The sequence below is a fragment of the Microplitis mediator genome, chromosome 2 (genome assembly GCF_029852145.1).
Source record: "Microplitis mediator isolate UGA2020A chromosome 2, iyMicMedi2.1, whole genome shotgun sequence".
NCBI classification, from domain to species: Eukaryota; Metazoa; Arthropoda; class Insecta; order Hymenoptera; family Braconidae; genus Microplitis; species Microplitis mediator.
Window position 1 is genome coordinate 4,272,098 of NC_079970.1, and position 13,921 is coordinate 4,286,018.

Below are 13,921 nucleotides of genomic sequence, written 5' to 3' on the forward strand. Positions count from 1 at the left end.
AAACTCAATTGCGCTCGAAAATATACATTGTATGTTTGTGTTATCAATTGAACTTACTCTTACCCTTTTGTTAATTAGACAAACTCTCATATGTTCCAGTTAGTTATGTTACATATACACACAAATCCTAAATTAACGTGTACATTTAACTTTACAACACATATGTACATACTAGTAACATCCTAGATACTCGCGTTAACGCCGAAATGTACATTATCACAAATTTAATTAATTATTAATCGATATTCTACATTTTCGATTCACACATGACTGCTTTCTACCGAATTATTCGCTTCAACAATTATTGTAATTAATTATGAATTGATAATCATGAGGATTCATTATTTATCACATGTATTTGTTTCAAACTTTGTAATCAATGACAATAATAATAATTGTTATTAATATTAATATTATTATTATTATAAATAAATATGACGGTATCGTTTCTTAAGCGGTTCAAAGTTATAGAATATTTTTAAAAATATTTTATATCAAGTTCAAAAGATTTATTCGCTTGACCGAGTTGAATACAGGCGACGCAAATCGGAAAAAATGCTTAGACGTATATGTATATATTATATTCACATATATATATACTGAGGAATTGAATGGCATATACAAGTTAAAATACTTTCTCGAATCTTCTTGAATTTCTTCAACCCATTGGATAAGATGACACTTTTCTTATCTCGGGTCTATTGAAATATCGAAAAAACTCCTCCAATATTGATACTAAGATTGTAGTTCATTGGCCTTAGAAAATTTATATCTTTTGTTTTACTTCATATAATGTTTATTTTATTTTACTATGGAACAAGATTACATATAAATTTTTAAAGTTTTAGTCAATAATACAACAATATATTATGTCCCGGGATGAAACAAGACAATTTCAGCCGAAAGTTACTTCGGCCACCTCACGAAATCCGAAATCTCGTTTTATCTATGCGCACAATAGTATTTCAGGATCACGTGCATTGAAATTTCGTTGGGATTTCAATGTCTGGAGCCAGTCGAAATGATCAAATTTAAGACCACTAGCATATTTTGAAATGACGTGACTATTCGGAACGATTCTGACCGGACTGAAATAAAGTCAGAAACTAATTTAACCGGCAGCAACTAAAAGTTTTATGCCCTCGGGAAGAAACCGATGATTTCCATCCCGGAAATTCGTGTGATCTGAAACTAGCTTGTTTCTACTGACTCAATAGGCATTGAAATTCGTAATTTCGATGCAGGTGGTATGAAATATAACTTTTTATTCAGTTCACTAAATAAAAAGTTATGTTTTTTTAAAGAGTTTATTTTTTGTCCGAAAATTTATTAACCTCCATTGAAAAATATATATATTAGAGTTATTCTTGTGGGAACTATTTGAACTGCTGTATAACGAGAACAAATTGGAAAATGTTTTTATCACTATAACGAGAATTTAATGCAGTCTATAAAATTCAATATAACGTACGAACGTAATATTTCTATATAAAAACTTTTTCAAAAAATAGTAGTAAATAAAATAAACAGATAAACTTGAAAATTTTTTCACCACTGAAATTTTCAATCGATAGAATAACTTTTAATTACAATTTATTTTTACCAATGTTTCTTATAACACGATTGCTCTTGAAAACTTATAATGTAAAAACTTCAACAAAACTTATTTCCTCGACATTAAATTTTATATTTTTAATTTACAAAAAAAATTAATTTTGACCCGTATGAAAAAAATTTATGTCCCAAAATTATACCGAATAATATAGGGGAGGGAGGGGCAAAAGAGGGTACTTAAGGAAATACCAAGTTTTCGAGGACTCAAATACGCTAAATCTTATTTTTTTTAATGATATTCAAAGTAAATAGAAGAAAATTTTCAGTTACCGTTGAAAAAAAAAAATTTTCATTTTTGCGGGAAAAGTGGGGTACCCTCTAAAAAAGGTAAGAAAAAAAAAATTTCATTTTAAACGAATTTGATTAGGTTGAATTTTTTTGTAAGTAATTTACATAAAGAAAAATTATATTTTACATGTTTATTGGATACAAATGAAGAAAACAAATTTTTAATAGTTTTTATCATAAAACAAACGTCATTAATATTTTTCAACTGACAATTGATTTTTGAAAAAGTTTACCAAAAAAAATTCAAAGTAACGCTTATTTATAATTACAGAAGTGATTTTGGAATGTTCAAAAACCATTTAAAATATAAAATTTTTTTTATAAAATTTAGGGGGTACCCCGTTTTGCCTACCCTACCCCCTTTGCCCCCCCCCTTCCCCTAATATATTACAATATAATTATTTATATAAGGAGTCATATATTTTAAAATAATTATTTTTTCGCCGTTTTAATTATATAATTATATATTTTCAAAATATTCAAATTTGATATATAATATTATATTTTGGCATATATTCAAGCGATATGAACTCCATATATTGAAAATTATATTATAAACACACAAGTAATTTTATAATGTTAATATATAAGCTAATATATATTGTCGACATAAAATTTTAAGTCTAAAAGGTTTATTCCAAGCCTATATCACGTTTTAAACCTAAAAAAATTTAATTCAGTTTTTTATAGTCAGAGTCGTAGGTTGACATCCCCTGATTGAAACGCACACTTACATATAAACATCTATGGTCAGATCTACTTAATATGTACTGAGATATCTGTTCTTTCTTTATTAATCTGTACCTTTATTTTCTTTCCTGTGTTAAACTGATAAATTAAATGTTCATTTTGCCGATTAAAAAAATATTTATATTATATATTTTTAAGTATATTATCCAATTTATAATGCGATATGTTGGAAAAGTATAATGAAAATTATTTTTTTTTATAACAGTTACTATACTTTAAAATATATGTCTCGATTATATTTCGTTATATTAGAATTTATAATCAGCAAATTATATTTTGAAAATATGCAATGTTCTATAATAAAATATATATTTTCTTTCATAGTTTATGCTATAAGAACAAATATATTTTCAATTTATATGAACATTATAATCAAACGTACATAAATTTTTGCCGTTTTATATAATTATATATTTTCGTATATGAAATAAAAATATACATTTTTTTCATGCGGGGAAATTTTCATATTTTTAATTAACTGATGAAAATAAAATTTCATTAAACGATAACGAGTTATTGTCATTATTTGGCAGTATTACTTATTTATGTTTATTTTTATTTTTATTATCATGTCTTATGTTTTTTTTCACATCTCATAAGCATTTTAGTAAAAGACGAGGTCGTGTTTGCTGTTGTTTCGCAAAAAAACTTTATTCCATTTAGAAAAAAAAACCCAACGAAATGTGACACTTTACTTTTAACTTTATTATTATTTATATTTTTTTTTCTTCTTTATAACCGCAATTCCGCAGGTAATTATCCCTTGCATCAACAACCAAAGAGCTCAACTAAGTGGGATTAAAAAAATAAGAAAATAAATTATTCGACCTCTTCAAGGGTGAAATAATGTTTGCAACTTCGCACTTTACTTGAAATAAAAAAATAAACATAAGTATAAATATAAATAGTAATAAAGTTAAATAAAATTTTTACTAAAGGAAAAATATTAAAGTCATACTTAGACCTCATATTTTTTATTTCACTTAAATTTCAAGACTTTCATTTCAAAAATTTCTGTAACTCAATCAAATATTATTTTTATTAAATTTTTATCTTTCATCCTAGATTATTTTATTTACATATAAATTTCATTTGACAAAATAAGCTTTGAAATTTCATTTCAAGTCCATACTTGATGAATCCTCTGAAGATATAATCTCTATGATATCGAGCAAATATACTCACTCACTCACTCATTCGTTTACTTCTACCAGGAATTGTACACATCCTCTGGTCAAAGTTACTGAATCAATAATTCTGGGGTCTCTACGACTCCTCTATTCAGGCTTATGTATGACTGTGATGCTCTATAGCTCAGGAAAGCTGCAAAGCATTACATAAACTCCCAGAAGCAACTGCACTATCCTAAATACTACAGAAAAGACCATAAGAGCTCAAGAATGAATCGGATTTACCTAAACATCCGGAATGGAAAATGAAAAATAAATAGCAAAAAAATATATATATTTTCATATTTATTTTATAAGTACCTCCAAGGGGATAACAACGGTCTTAGTGTTTGGAGAAAATAATAATAAATTTTAATTCCTAAATATTTTTAATTTACTAAATTTAAAAATAATTAAAATAAATGAGTAAAAAAATTTTGATACTTTAATCCGTGGGTTACATCCCTTGTTCATGAGCTGTATGCTAATATATTTTTCTATGTCCTTTTCAATATATTCTCTTTTGTTTATAAGCCCGCATGAAAAGTTTACGCCTCGATTACGCGGGTTGACACGCTTTGAATTTGACTTAATTCTTTTACTTGTCTTCATACTTTGACGATATGTAACTTTTATATATGGGGGAAGGGCAGGCAAAATGGAAGTAGGTGGGTAATACGGACCACTAGAAAAATGTACGCTGTAAAAAATTTCGGTGTAAAAACGGACCCGGAAACTTTACACGGCCGTGTAGTGTGAAATGACCGTGTAAAATTCTCTCGGTGTACATTTTCCAACCGTGTAATTTTAACACGGTGTAATCTATTTTTTTACACCATTCCGTGTTACTCATTATTTTGATTAATTAGCAACTAACGATCACTGAATATTTTTAACTACTTAATCAATAACTCAATTAATTTTATTTAAATATTAAACAGAATTTTGAACTTTTAAATATTTTTATGATTAATTTTCTTAACGCAAAATTATCATGAGTTATACATTTACACTTTTGGCGGTGTCAAAATTTTAAATTCACACCGCCTAAATTTAACACCAAATTTGATGTAATTTTCACACAAAAATTTTTACACCGAGACATTTACACTACACCGGGTCCAAAATTTTTTTTACAGTGTAGTGATTATTCCAACAATTTTTTTCAGGAATTTTTCAGTGAACTCAATATTTTATTGGCCAGAAAAAAATACATACGGTGTCTAGTTCGCTATATTTAAATTTTATATAAGTTATAAATCTCCAACAATTTTTTTCCGGCATTTTTATTTACTCACAGTATTACAAATCTCTTTTCTTATTTAGATTAAATATAAACAATTTTATTGTAGTAGTTTTTTTTACTTTTTTGAGAATGATCCATTTTACCCGCTGAGGAAAAAATTTTTCTATTCCAACGGAAATTTGGTTCTATCATTTCAAATGGAAGATTCCTCATATTCAAATGCGCAAAAATCCATTAGTTTTTTAGTGGTCCTATTATGCCCGTTCTTCCCCTATACATTTATGCATCAAAAAAATGTTTATAGTTGACATAAAAAATGAATTCAAGCCAACACTTGTAAAATGAAAAATGAGCTCTACTAATAAAAAAAAAAAAATAAATGATAAAAATAAAATAAAAAAGGCTCAAAATAGTGAGGATATAAATCGATTTTCACGTAAATGACATAACAAACTTAAATCGACATGACGTTAACGCAATTCGGTTTCTAACTCGTTCAATAAAATTACTAAATTTATTCCAACTCTCACGGGATAATTTTATTTACGTGGATTGAGATGTGAACCGTATATAATGTTATTATTTATATCGCAAAACTAAAAAGTAAAACAATTCAATTTGTCGATAACTTTAATACTTTAATGAGCTTAGGAAACTGAGCCAATTAACACAGTTGTAAATAATTTCTTTTACTCTTTTCAATGCTATCATTCCAATATCAATTTACTGGAAATCCAATTAAACAAATTTGTTGTTTTTTTTTTTTATACTTCTTAAATTAAATAAATGTAACGACGGTACTTTAAATATAAAGATGGGAGATGAGAGGAAAGTAAGCAAACCTTTTTGTCATTTTGGAGCGTAGGCGTTGAGGACGTCTTAGCAGCTTCCTCTGTTTGAGACCCGAGGCAATGGCGCAACGGAAGTGTTACACGCCATCAAGAGGATGTTACAATTAATGCTGACCGAGGCTCGTTAGCACGTTTCCTTTTTTCCCTCTACTCATTCTTATGCCACAGCAGGCTCTTTCTGTGGCCTCATGCTCAAAAGATAAATCTATCGATTCCTCTTCTTTTATTTTTTATTTATTTCCGTACATTCTATATATTTACAACCGTTTTCATAAATTTTTCTGCGCTAGAGGCTTTATAACTTTGGTAAAAAATTAAATTACGAGACTAAAAAATGTCAAGTGGATTGCAAGAGATACTTGACCATGTGACGTAAAATGTAAAAATGGTAAAGTGTCAATAAGTATATCGTATAAAGACGAATATATTCAATACATATTAAAGAAAAGCTTGACTTAAAATCTATCGTTAACTGCAATCAAGTGGAAAATATAAAATAGGTCATTCTATTTTTCATTTACTTGAATATTTTTCCATGCATATTAATTAATCTTGAATGTTAATAAAATTTTTTAACACAACTCTCGAGTAGAGAATCACGTCATTATATTTTATTTATACAAATGGAAAACTTTATAGCAAAGTTAATTTAATATTTAGATGTTGAAAAAAAATATATATATATTTTTTTTTTACATAAAACGGTAAAAAAAAAAACTCGATATCGGTGGGTCAAATACAATTGTGCAGCAGTGAAGAGAAAAATATAAATGAATAAAAAGAGAGGGAATATTGACGTACGAAGAGAATGAAGTAAATTTAAATAACTTAATTACACAAGTAACGTCGTGGTGTTCTTGTCATCATTCGACGCAAATGCACACGTGAAATCTAGTTCTCATTTGGTTTTCGTAGGAGTTTAAACGAGCCAACTAACTCATTCAGATTCGTATATACATATATATATATATATATAAATAGGTCAAGTAAATTAAAGATCAACATTCAAAGTCTTTTACTAAGAATCATATTTTAATTAAAATTGCATTTTAATAATAATAATAATTACAATAATTATTATTATTATTATTACGAGCAACCTGCAGCCACTACGTAACTGCCTAAATATCACTAAATTTATAAGATACGCAGAAAAAAAGAATTTCGTGCCGCAAAAAATTTTAATTTGCACCAAGAAATTTTATGCATTATCAATTAAAAACAAAAATTTTCTTGGGGCGAGAAAAGATTTTTTTGGTCAAGAAATAATTCATGCACTAAGTAATTTTTTCTAGTTCTAAATAAATGTTTGTTTTCAATTCACAATGCAAAAAATTTATTGGGGTAAGTAAAAATATTCTATAGGCGAGTAAAGATTTTTTGTGTCAATGAATCCTTTTTTTTCCATGTACACTTTTTTGGCTTTGAGAAGCTTCTTAATACCAAAAGTGAGTAGAAAAATCTGTCATTTTGGAATAAGTACCGCAATATAAATAATACAGCTATATATTCAGTGACATTCAGTCATATTTAGTGACAGAATAATTAAAGTATTAATTTATTTAAAGAAAATAAATACGATCGTCTTTTTTCTCGCGTAATTTAAATGTAATTCGAATGATATAGATGAATTTATTTATCTCAATACTTGTCAATTAAAAAGAGTTTAAACTATGAAAAGGCACAAATTCAAGTCAAGACCTATCTAATGATACCAATTTCAATAACATTAACTAATTCTATCATATAGATATGACGGGGACAAAATTTTCCTTATTTCCTTAATAATATAGATTATTATTATTACTATTATTATTATTGTTGTTGCTACTGTATCAAGCTTATAATTTGCAGTACAATAAAAACAAATATACGTGTCTAATTAATTTACTTATGCCAATTAACGGAGTATTGAGATGCTAAGACACATACAGCTAATTGTGTCTAGTCGGTATATTTTAATGTGAATTGCAGTTAATGTTATACGAAGCAGGTGTAGCAGCATAGAATTCATAAGATTACGTTGTAGTTGGATGCATTTTACTCACTATAGTTCGTGGAAAATACACGTCCGTATAATAGTATTATATTAACGGTTGAGTGAGCTACCGTATTCCCACTCATCCGTAAAAGGTCTCGAGGATGCCGAGACTTCCATATGAATTTTCTCAGCCCTTTCTTATGATATATCTATACTATATTATTATTATTATAAATTTTCTCTAGCTGATGATATAGCAGCACACAAAAGCTGTGTCCCGAAAGTTTATATAAATTCTTAATTTTATTTTAAAAGCAAAATGATCATCAATAAATTTATTGATATCGAACTCGAATTTTCCGAACCGTAATAATTTAATGTTTTCCACACAATCGTGCGTTTAATTTTCAGCTGGCATCGATGTTCGCAAATATCGCGGGATAGCTTAGGGCTAAGTTTTGTCTCAATATTAAACTCCTAAGGGTTAGTGTCTATATATAGATATTTGCTATCAAAATTTTTTCCATAATTTATAGGGGTGTGCGAATATTCGAATTTACGAATTATTCGTCTCGAATCGAATCAAATAGTTCGAATGATTCGAACTATTCGAAATGTTCGGATAGTTCGAATTTTTGGAATAATTTGAATTCAAACCAAATAATAAACAAATTATTAAATTAAAGAAGAATTCGTATTCGTCGTAATTATCAACATTTTTGACTTCCCGCTAAGAAAATTGTAAATTTTCAAAAATTCGGAGTTATTGGTTTCGGTCCGATTTTCGAAAATCGAATTTTTAAGAGATCTTGCAGACTGTCTGACATGGAAAATTAAAAAAATTTTGCCGTGTAGCATGTTTTATTTAATTTATGTAAAATTTTTGAATCAAAATACGAAATTTACCTTTTCATCTCGGATATGACCGGATGACACTTTTTTTACAATAAAATTTTTATTATTTTAGTAATGAATTCTATGAAAAAAATATTCAAATTGAGTCAAATACACCCGAACAAGACAAACTTTCCATCGAAATCGATTAATTTACGAGCACAAGACAATTTATTGAACTATTCGAACAATTATTTGAACTATTCGAATAACTCGAACTATTCGAATAATTCGAATTAGTCGAATATTACTGTTCGATTCGATGCGATTCGAATGATATTCACACACCCCTAATAATTTATAAAAATAAAATAATTACATAAATTAAAAAATAAAGTTGTAATTTGTTATTTATTTTCCAGAATATGGACCATGCAGATAATTGGAGATTACTGATAAATAATTCCCGTATATTATTAATACCGAGAATACGTGGTGGGATAATCAATAGCGAGAGCAGTATCACGAGTAACATTAGACGAAAAAGCCGCGGAAATAAAAAAAGTAAACAGCAGCTAGAGCAACAGCATCAGTATCAATATAAGCATCAACATCATCTGGTGAAGGAGTGTGGACGTGTGTCAGTGGTGATTGGGGGTGGCCGGGTTGCCGCCGGTACGGCGATGCGACGATGAGCCCGGCGTGGATGCACGGGCTGCTGACGCGCGTCACCCGACACCCCCGTTGTCAATTAATTCGATACCACGATAGACCATTACTCATATCACCATCACCATCATCATTATCATCATCATCATCGCCATCATCATCATTATCACCAACACTAGCACCAGTACCAACAGCATCATCGTTATCATTATTCACGGCGTTGTCATCGTCGTCGCTGTCATCAACACTCTTGCTGTCGTTGCTATCACTGTTGTCATTATTAATACTGATATCATTGACAAAATTCACGTCCTGTCGGTACTTGTACCATCATCATCACCGGCAGTACCAACCACACCACTATCTGCTCTCGTACCAGTCCCAGCAACAGGATTACGAACGCTGGTGCCCTACGAAGTGGTTTGCTACGATAACAGACACAATACAGCCACCAAAAGGTTGGCCATGGACTTCGAGAAAACAAGAAACGGCACCGGCGATACCGATGACGATTATACGAATATTCATTTTATTGTGGGCGATCGTCGTGAAATTGCCAGCTTTAGGCCTGATCAAGTTACAAACAAAGAACTTAAAGGTGAGAAAAAAATTTTATTAGTATTTATGTACTTGAAATATTACAGTTTAAATGATAAATCGAACGTAGTAAATCGTTTAGTTTTTTTTTGTCGGGTATTTTTATGATAAAAGACTCCACCACCAGCCTTGAATTTTAAAAAAATTGCAAAATCATTCCCTCGAGTCCAACACTTGGATTGATTGTACCAAAAAGCTTTGAGTCATCCTATACAAATAATTCCCTTGATGATAAATATTCCGTTATATATTACTGCATTTCTGTACGATACATTATTTAATAAATATATACATATATATATATATATATATGTATTTCTGTACAGAAATGTATTATCAAAATCGATTAATACAAACTACTATTAACATCTATTCATGAAATTTATACCGACAACACGAAATCCACGCATTTAGTCGGGATAATAAATTCAAAAGCCAATGGATGAGAAAAAAAATTCTCTCTAATTTCGACATTTTCATGGCTAAAAATAGACGGACTATTTACTCGCTATCTGAGAATAATTAATATAAATTTGAATCGGAAGTTATAAATATAAAAATAACTAAAAAAATAGTAAAATATAAAATAACACATTTGTCTTTATATCTATTTAAATTTTTCGCTACTAAATATAATTGAGATTTTTTTTTCCTCCCTACGTGAACTCAATAGACGGGAAATAACGGAAATTAAAAGTCTGCGTTTTATTGGAAAAAACGATAAAACAAAGGTTTGATGAAAATAATCTGATAAGTGAAAGAAAAAAATGAAAAACGTTTAAAATATTGGAAAAAAGCTTTTCATATATTGTTTAAATAGTCACTATCATATGTGTGTTTTTAATTTATATAAAAATGAAGATAGCTATCTAATGAAACATTTGTTAGTGTTTTTTTCATTTATATTTAACAAAGTAAAAGTAAATTCCCACGTTTATTATTATCCGATTAAATATTCCACTCACGTTTTAACTCAATTTAGATTTTTTTTCTCATTTTATTTTTGCTTCCCTCGATAAACTTATCAATAAGATTCCCTAAGAAAATTTACTTCAATACTGTACACTCTACACTCTACACAATCTATATATATTTTATATAATTCCGATACTATATAATAGACAAATAGAATATGCTGCCCAGAAATTACATTAAATACTTGTCTTCCTCGTGGAATTTTTCTTCTTTTTGTACGCCGACCGACTTCTTATATAAACTATACTATACTATATATATTACTACATAGTATCGTCTATTGCCAATATTTCAACCCCAGGAGGATTTATGCGCTTATTGTACCACTACCAGCTGCCAAGTAATTACGTTTAATAACAATTATTAACCAGACACCGCAGAGTTAGAGGTTGAAAATTAAGAAAAAACCGATATTTCTCTACTATTAATTGTATTCATTATTGGAAAAGATACAAGCTGTTGAAAATTTTTCAATTCCACTTTAATCTATTTTTAATTAACTAGAAATTTTTTCCGCAACGTGCGCTAGCAGAAATACACTTTTTTATTCTGGTTACGCTCAATTTTTTTTTTTTTTTTTCCAATAGATTTTGAAAATATTAATTTTTATACTTTCGGGTAAAATGGAGTAGGGGCAAAATTATTTAAAAATATATTGCTTATAAAATTTAGAGCACAATAAATACACGTAGAGAATTTTACGGTGCATTGTAATTTTGACAAAGCAACGGATAAAATTTATACCAACTGCATACTAAATATTCTGATTTAACCTAATAAATTTTACTATGCAGTTGGTATAAATTTTATCTGTTGCTTTGTCAAAATTACAATGCACTTTGTAAATTCTGTTCGATGTATTTTTAAAATTTCTACAGTATCTGTATAGTTTGTACAATAATTCCACACTGTCCTCATGTTTCTATGACATAGTAATTTTTCTATAAATTTTTTATGCAAAAATACCGTAAAATTCTCTGCGTGTATGAATAGTGAGTTCATGGAAATCTCAAATTTTTATATCAAAGGCAGAATATTCTTGTATCGTTAACTTAATTCTGAAAGGACGTAACCCAAATATAGAAATTTTTACCAGAGGCGCTGAAATCTGGTTCAGAATATGATGACCAGCCTGAATTGAGGTAAATAACATTTAAAATTTCCAAAACAAGATATTTATAATAAAATTTGTTATAATATTCAACAATATGCTGGAAAAAGTTTTTCGGTTACGTCCTTCTCGAACTGCAGATATCAGAACTGTGTCAGGTCTTTTCATAATTCTGTACACTGCAACCTTTTCTTAAAAAATGTGACGTCGCGACCCCCAACACTTGTTAGAAATAATTATAAAATTAATAAATTCCCATTTGAAACTGAGAAAAAAAAATTTGGATACTCGAGTTTGTCCGGCCGAAAAAAAAATATAATTAAATTGATATTTCTATAGTTAATTAACTAAAAATATTTTATAGTCTACTTTAATAAATATATTTATTTACTGAATGTATGTAGAATTCCATGACGTATCAGAAAAGTTAAAACCATGATGGCAACCGCATTGCAACCATTATGTCAAGGGAAATGTCTGTGATAGTATTAATTTCAAATATCGACGTCAATCAATTTTTTTTTTTTTATTTTTTTTCGTACAAACTGACAATCAAAGTGGGTTAAAAGTGGTTAACTAGAAAGCTAGCTAGCGTTTTATCTGAATGATGAATATTTATCTGTCAAAGGCATTTCCATGAATTGCTAACTCATCTTTGTAATTCAATTTTCAGTAGCGAGGCTTAATGAAAATTAAAAATAACAAATGCACAGAGGAAATATGAATATTTTTAAATATTAAAAAAAAAAAATTAACAATGAAAATATAAAAAATAAAAATGTAAGCCCGGTTTTAAAACAAACATTATTTGTATTTAATCAACTAATCAATTAATCGATCGGTCGATTAAATAAATACTATTAAATTTTTTTGTTGATTATTTTTCATAAAATATTTATGTAAGCGATGATAATATAAATAAAAAGTGACAACTGTATTTTATTAATTGTGTGTTAACAAACAAAACGAGCACAAAATTATACTAGGTACGGCAGCATTCAATTTCGCGATATCTGTCCACGGGGCGTTCAATTTAAACTGTAAAAAAGGTTGTGAATAAAATAAAGCTAAAAAATAATTAAATGACATCGAAAAAATAAATAAAACAAAAAGCGAGCCGATTGATTGATTTGAAAATAAAAAAAAAAAAAAAACCCAGCGTCAGACGGATGGAAAGCGGGAAATCGAGGGCCTACTTCGCGTTTATCGTGAAAATAAAAATTCCTGTGGAAAAATAATTTCCTGGATTTAAATCATCGGGATAAATTGATTGACATTTAACATGATGACTGAACATGCATCGATAAATTATATAATAAATGTCCCGAGCAGTTATTTTTTCTGTTTATCACTTAGTAAATTTTAAATAAAAAAAAAAACACATTAATTAATAAACATTTATTATTTTAATAATATAAATTTAATATCAGTGAGTGTATTAAGTTCATACAGGCAATGATATTGGCCTCAACAAAATAATGAATAAATTGACCCGGGGCGAGCAATAAAAAAACATAATCGTCCACCATACGTTCATGATTCACAAAGCCATTATTCCATTATAAGCAATGAAAGACCGGCAAAGATAACCAACAATGAGTCTCCGAGGGCTCCTCCTATTCGGAAGTCTCCCTCAAGATCGGACACTCTGTCGATTAAATCACCCAGCAAGTATACATGTAACATTGAGTGATTTTATACTTGTATATGATACACTATATACCGTATTTTATTGAATATATACAACAATAATATCGGCTTATAACAATCAAGGACACTTTTTCCCCTTCTTTTCTTCTTCTTCTTCTTCTGATAATCTTTAGTCTCTTTCAGTCT

General features: G+C 28.6%; 1 protein-coding gene across 4 annotated transcripts in view; it reads left to right on the plus strand.

Moving 5' to 3' along the window:
- LOC130663945 (uncharacterized) overlaps window positions 1-13,921 on the plus strand; it is a 97,464-nt gene that overhangs the window by 60,432 nt on the left and 23,111 nt on the right. For all 4 annotated transcript variants that reach the window (XM_057463533.1, XM_057463530.1, XM_057463529.1 and 1 more), the window contains one exon: window positions 9,156-10,000. In XM_057463533.1, the coding sequence (XP_057319516.1) occupies window positions 9,868-10,000 (133 nt within the window). In that variant the 5' untranslated portion in view covers window positions 9,156-9,867. The remainder of the gene's footprint in view (window positions 1-9,155; window positions 10,001-13,921) is intronic.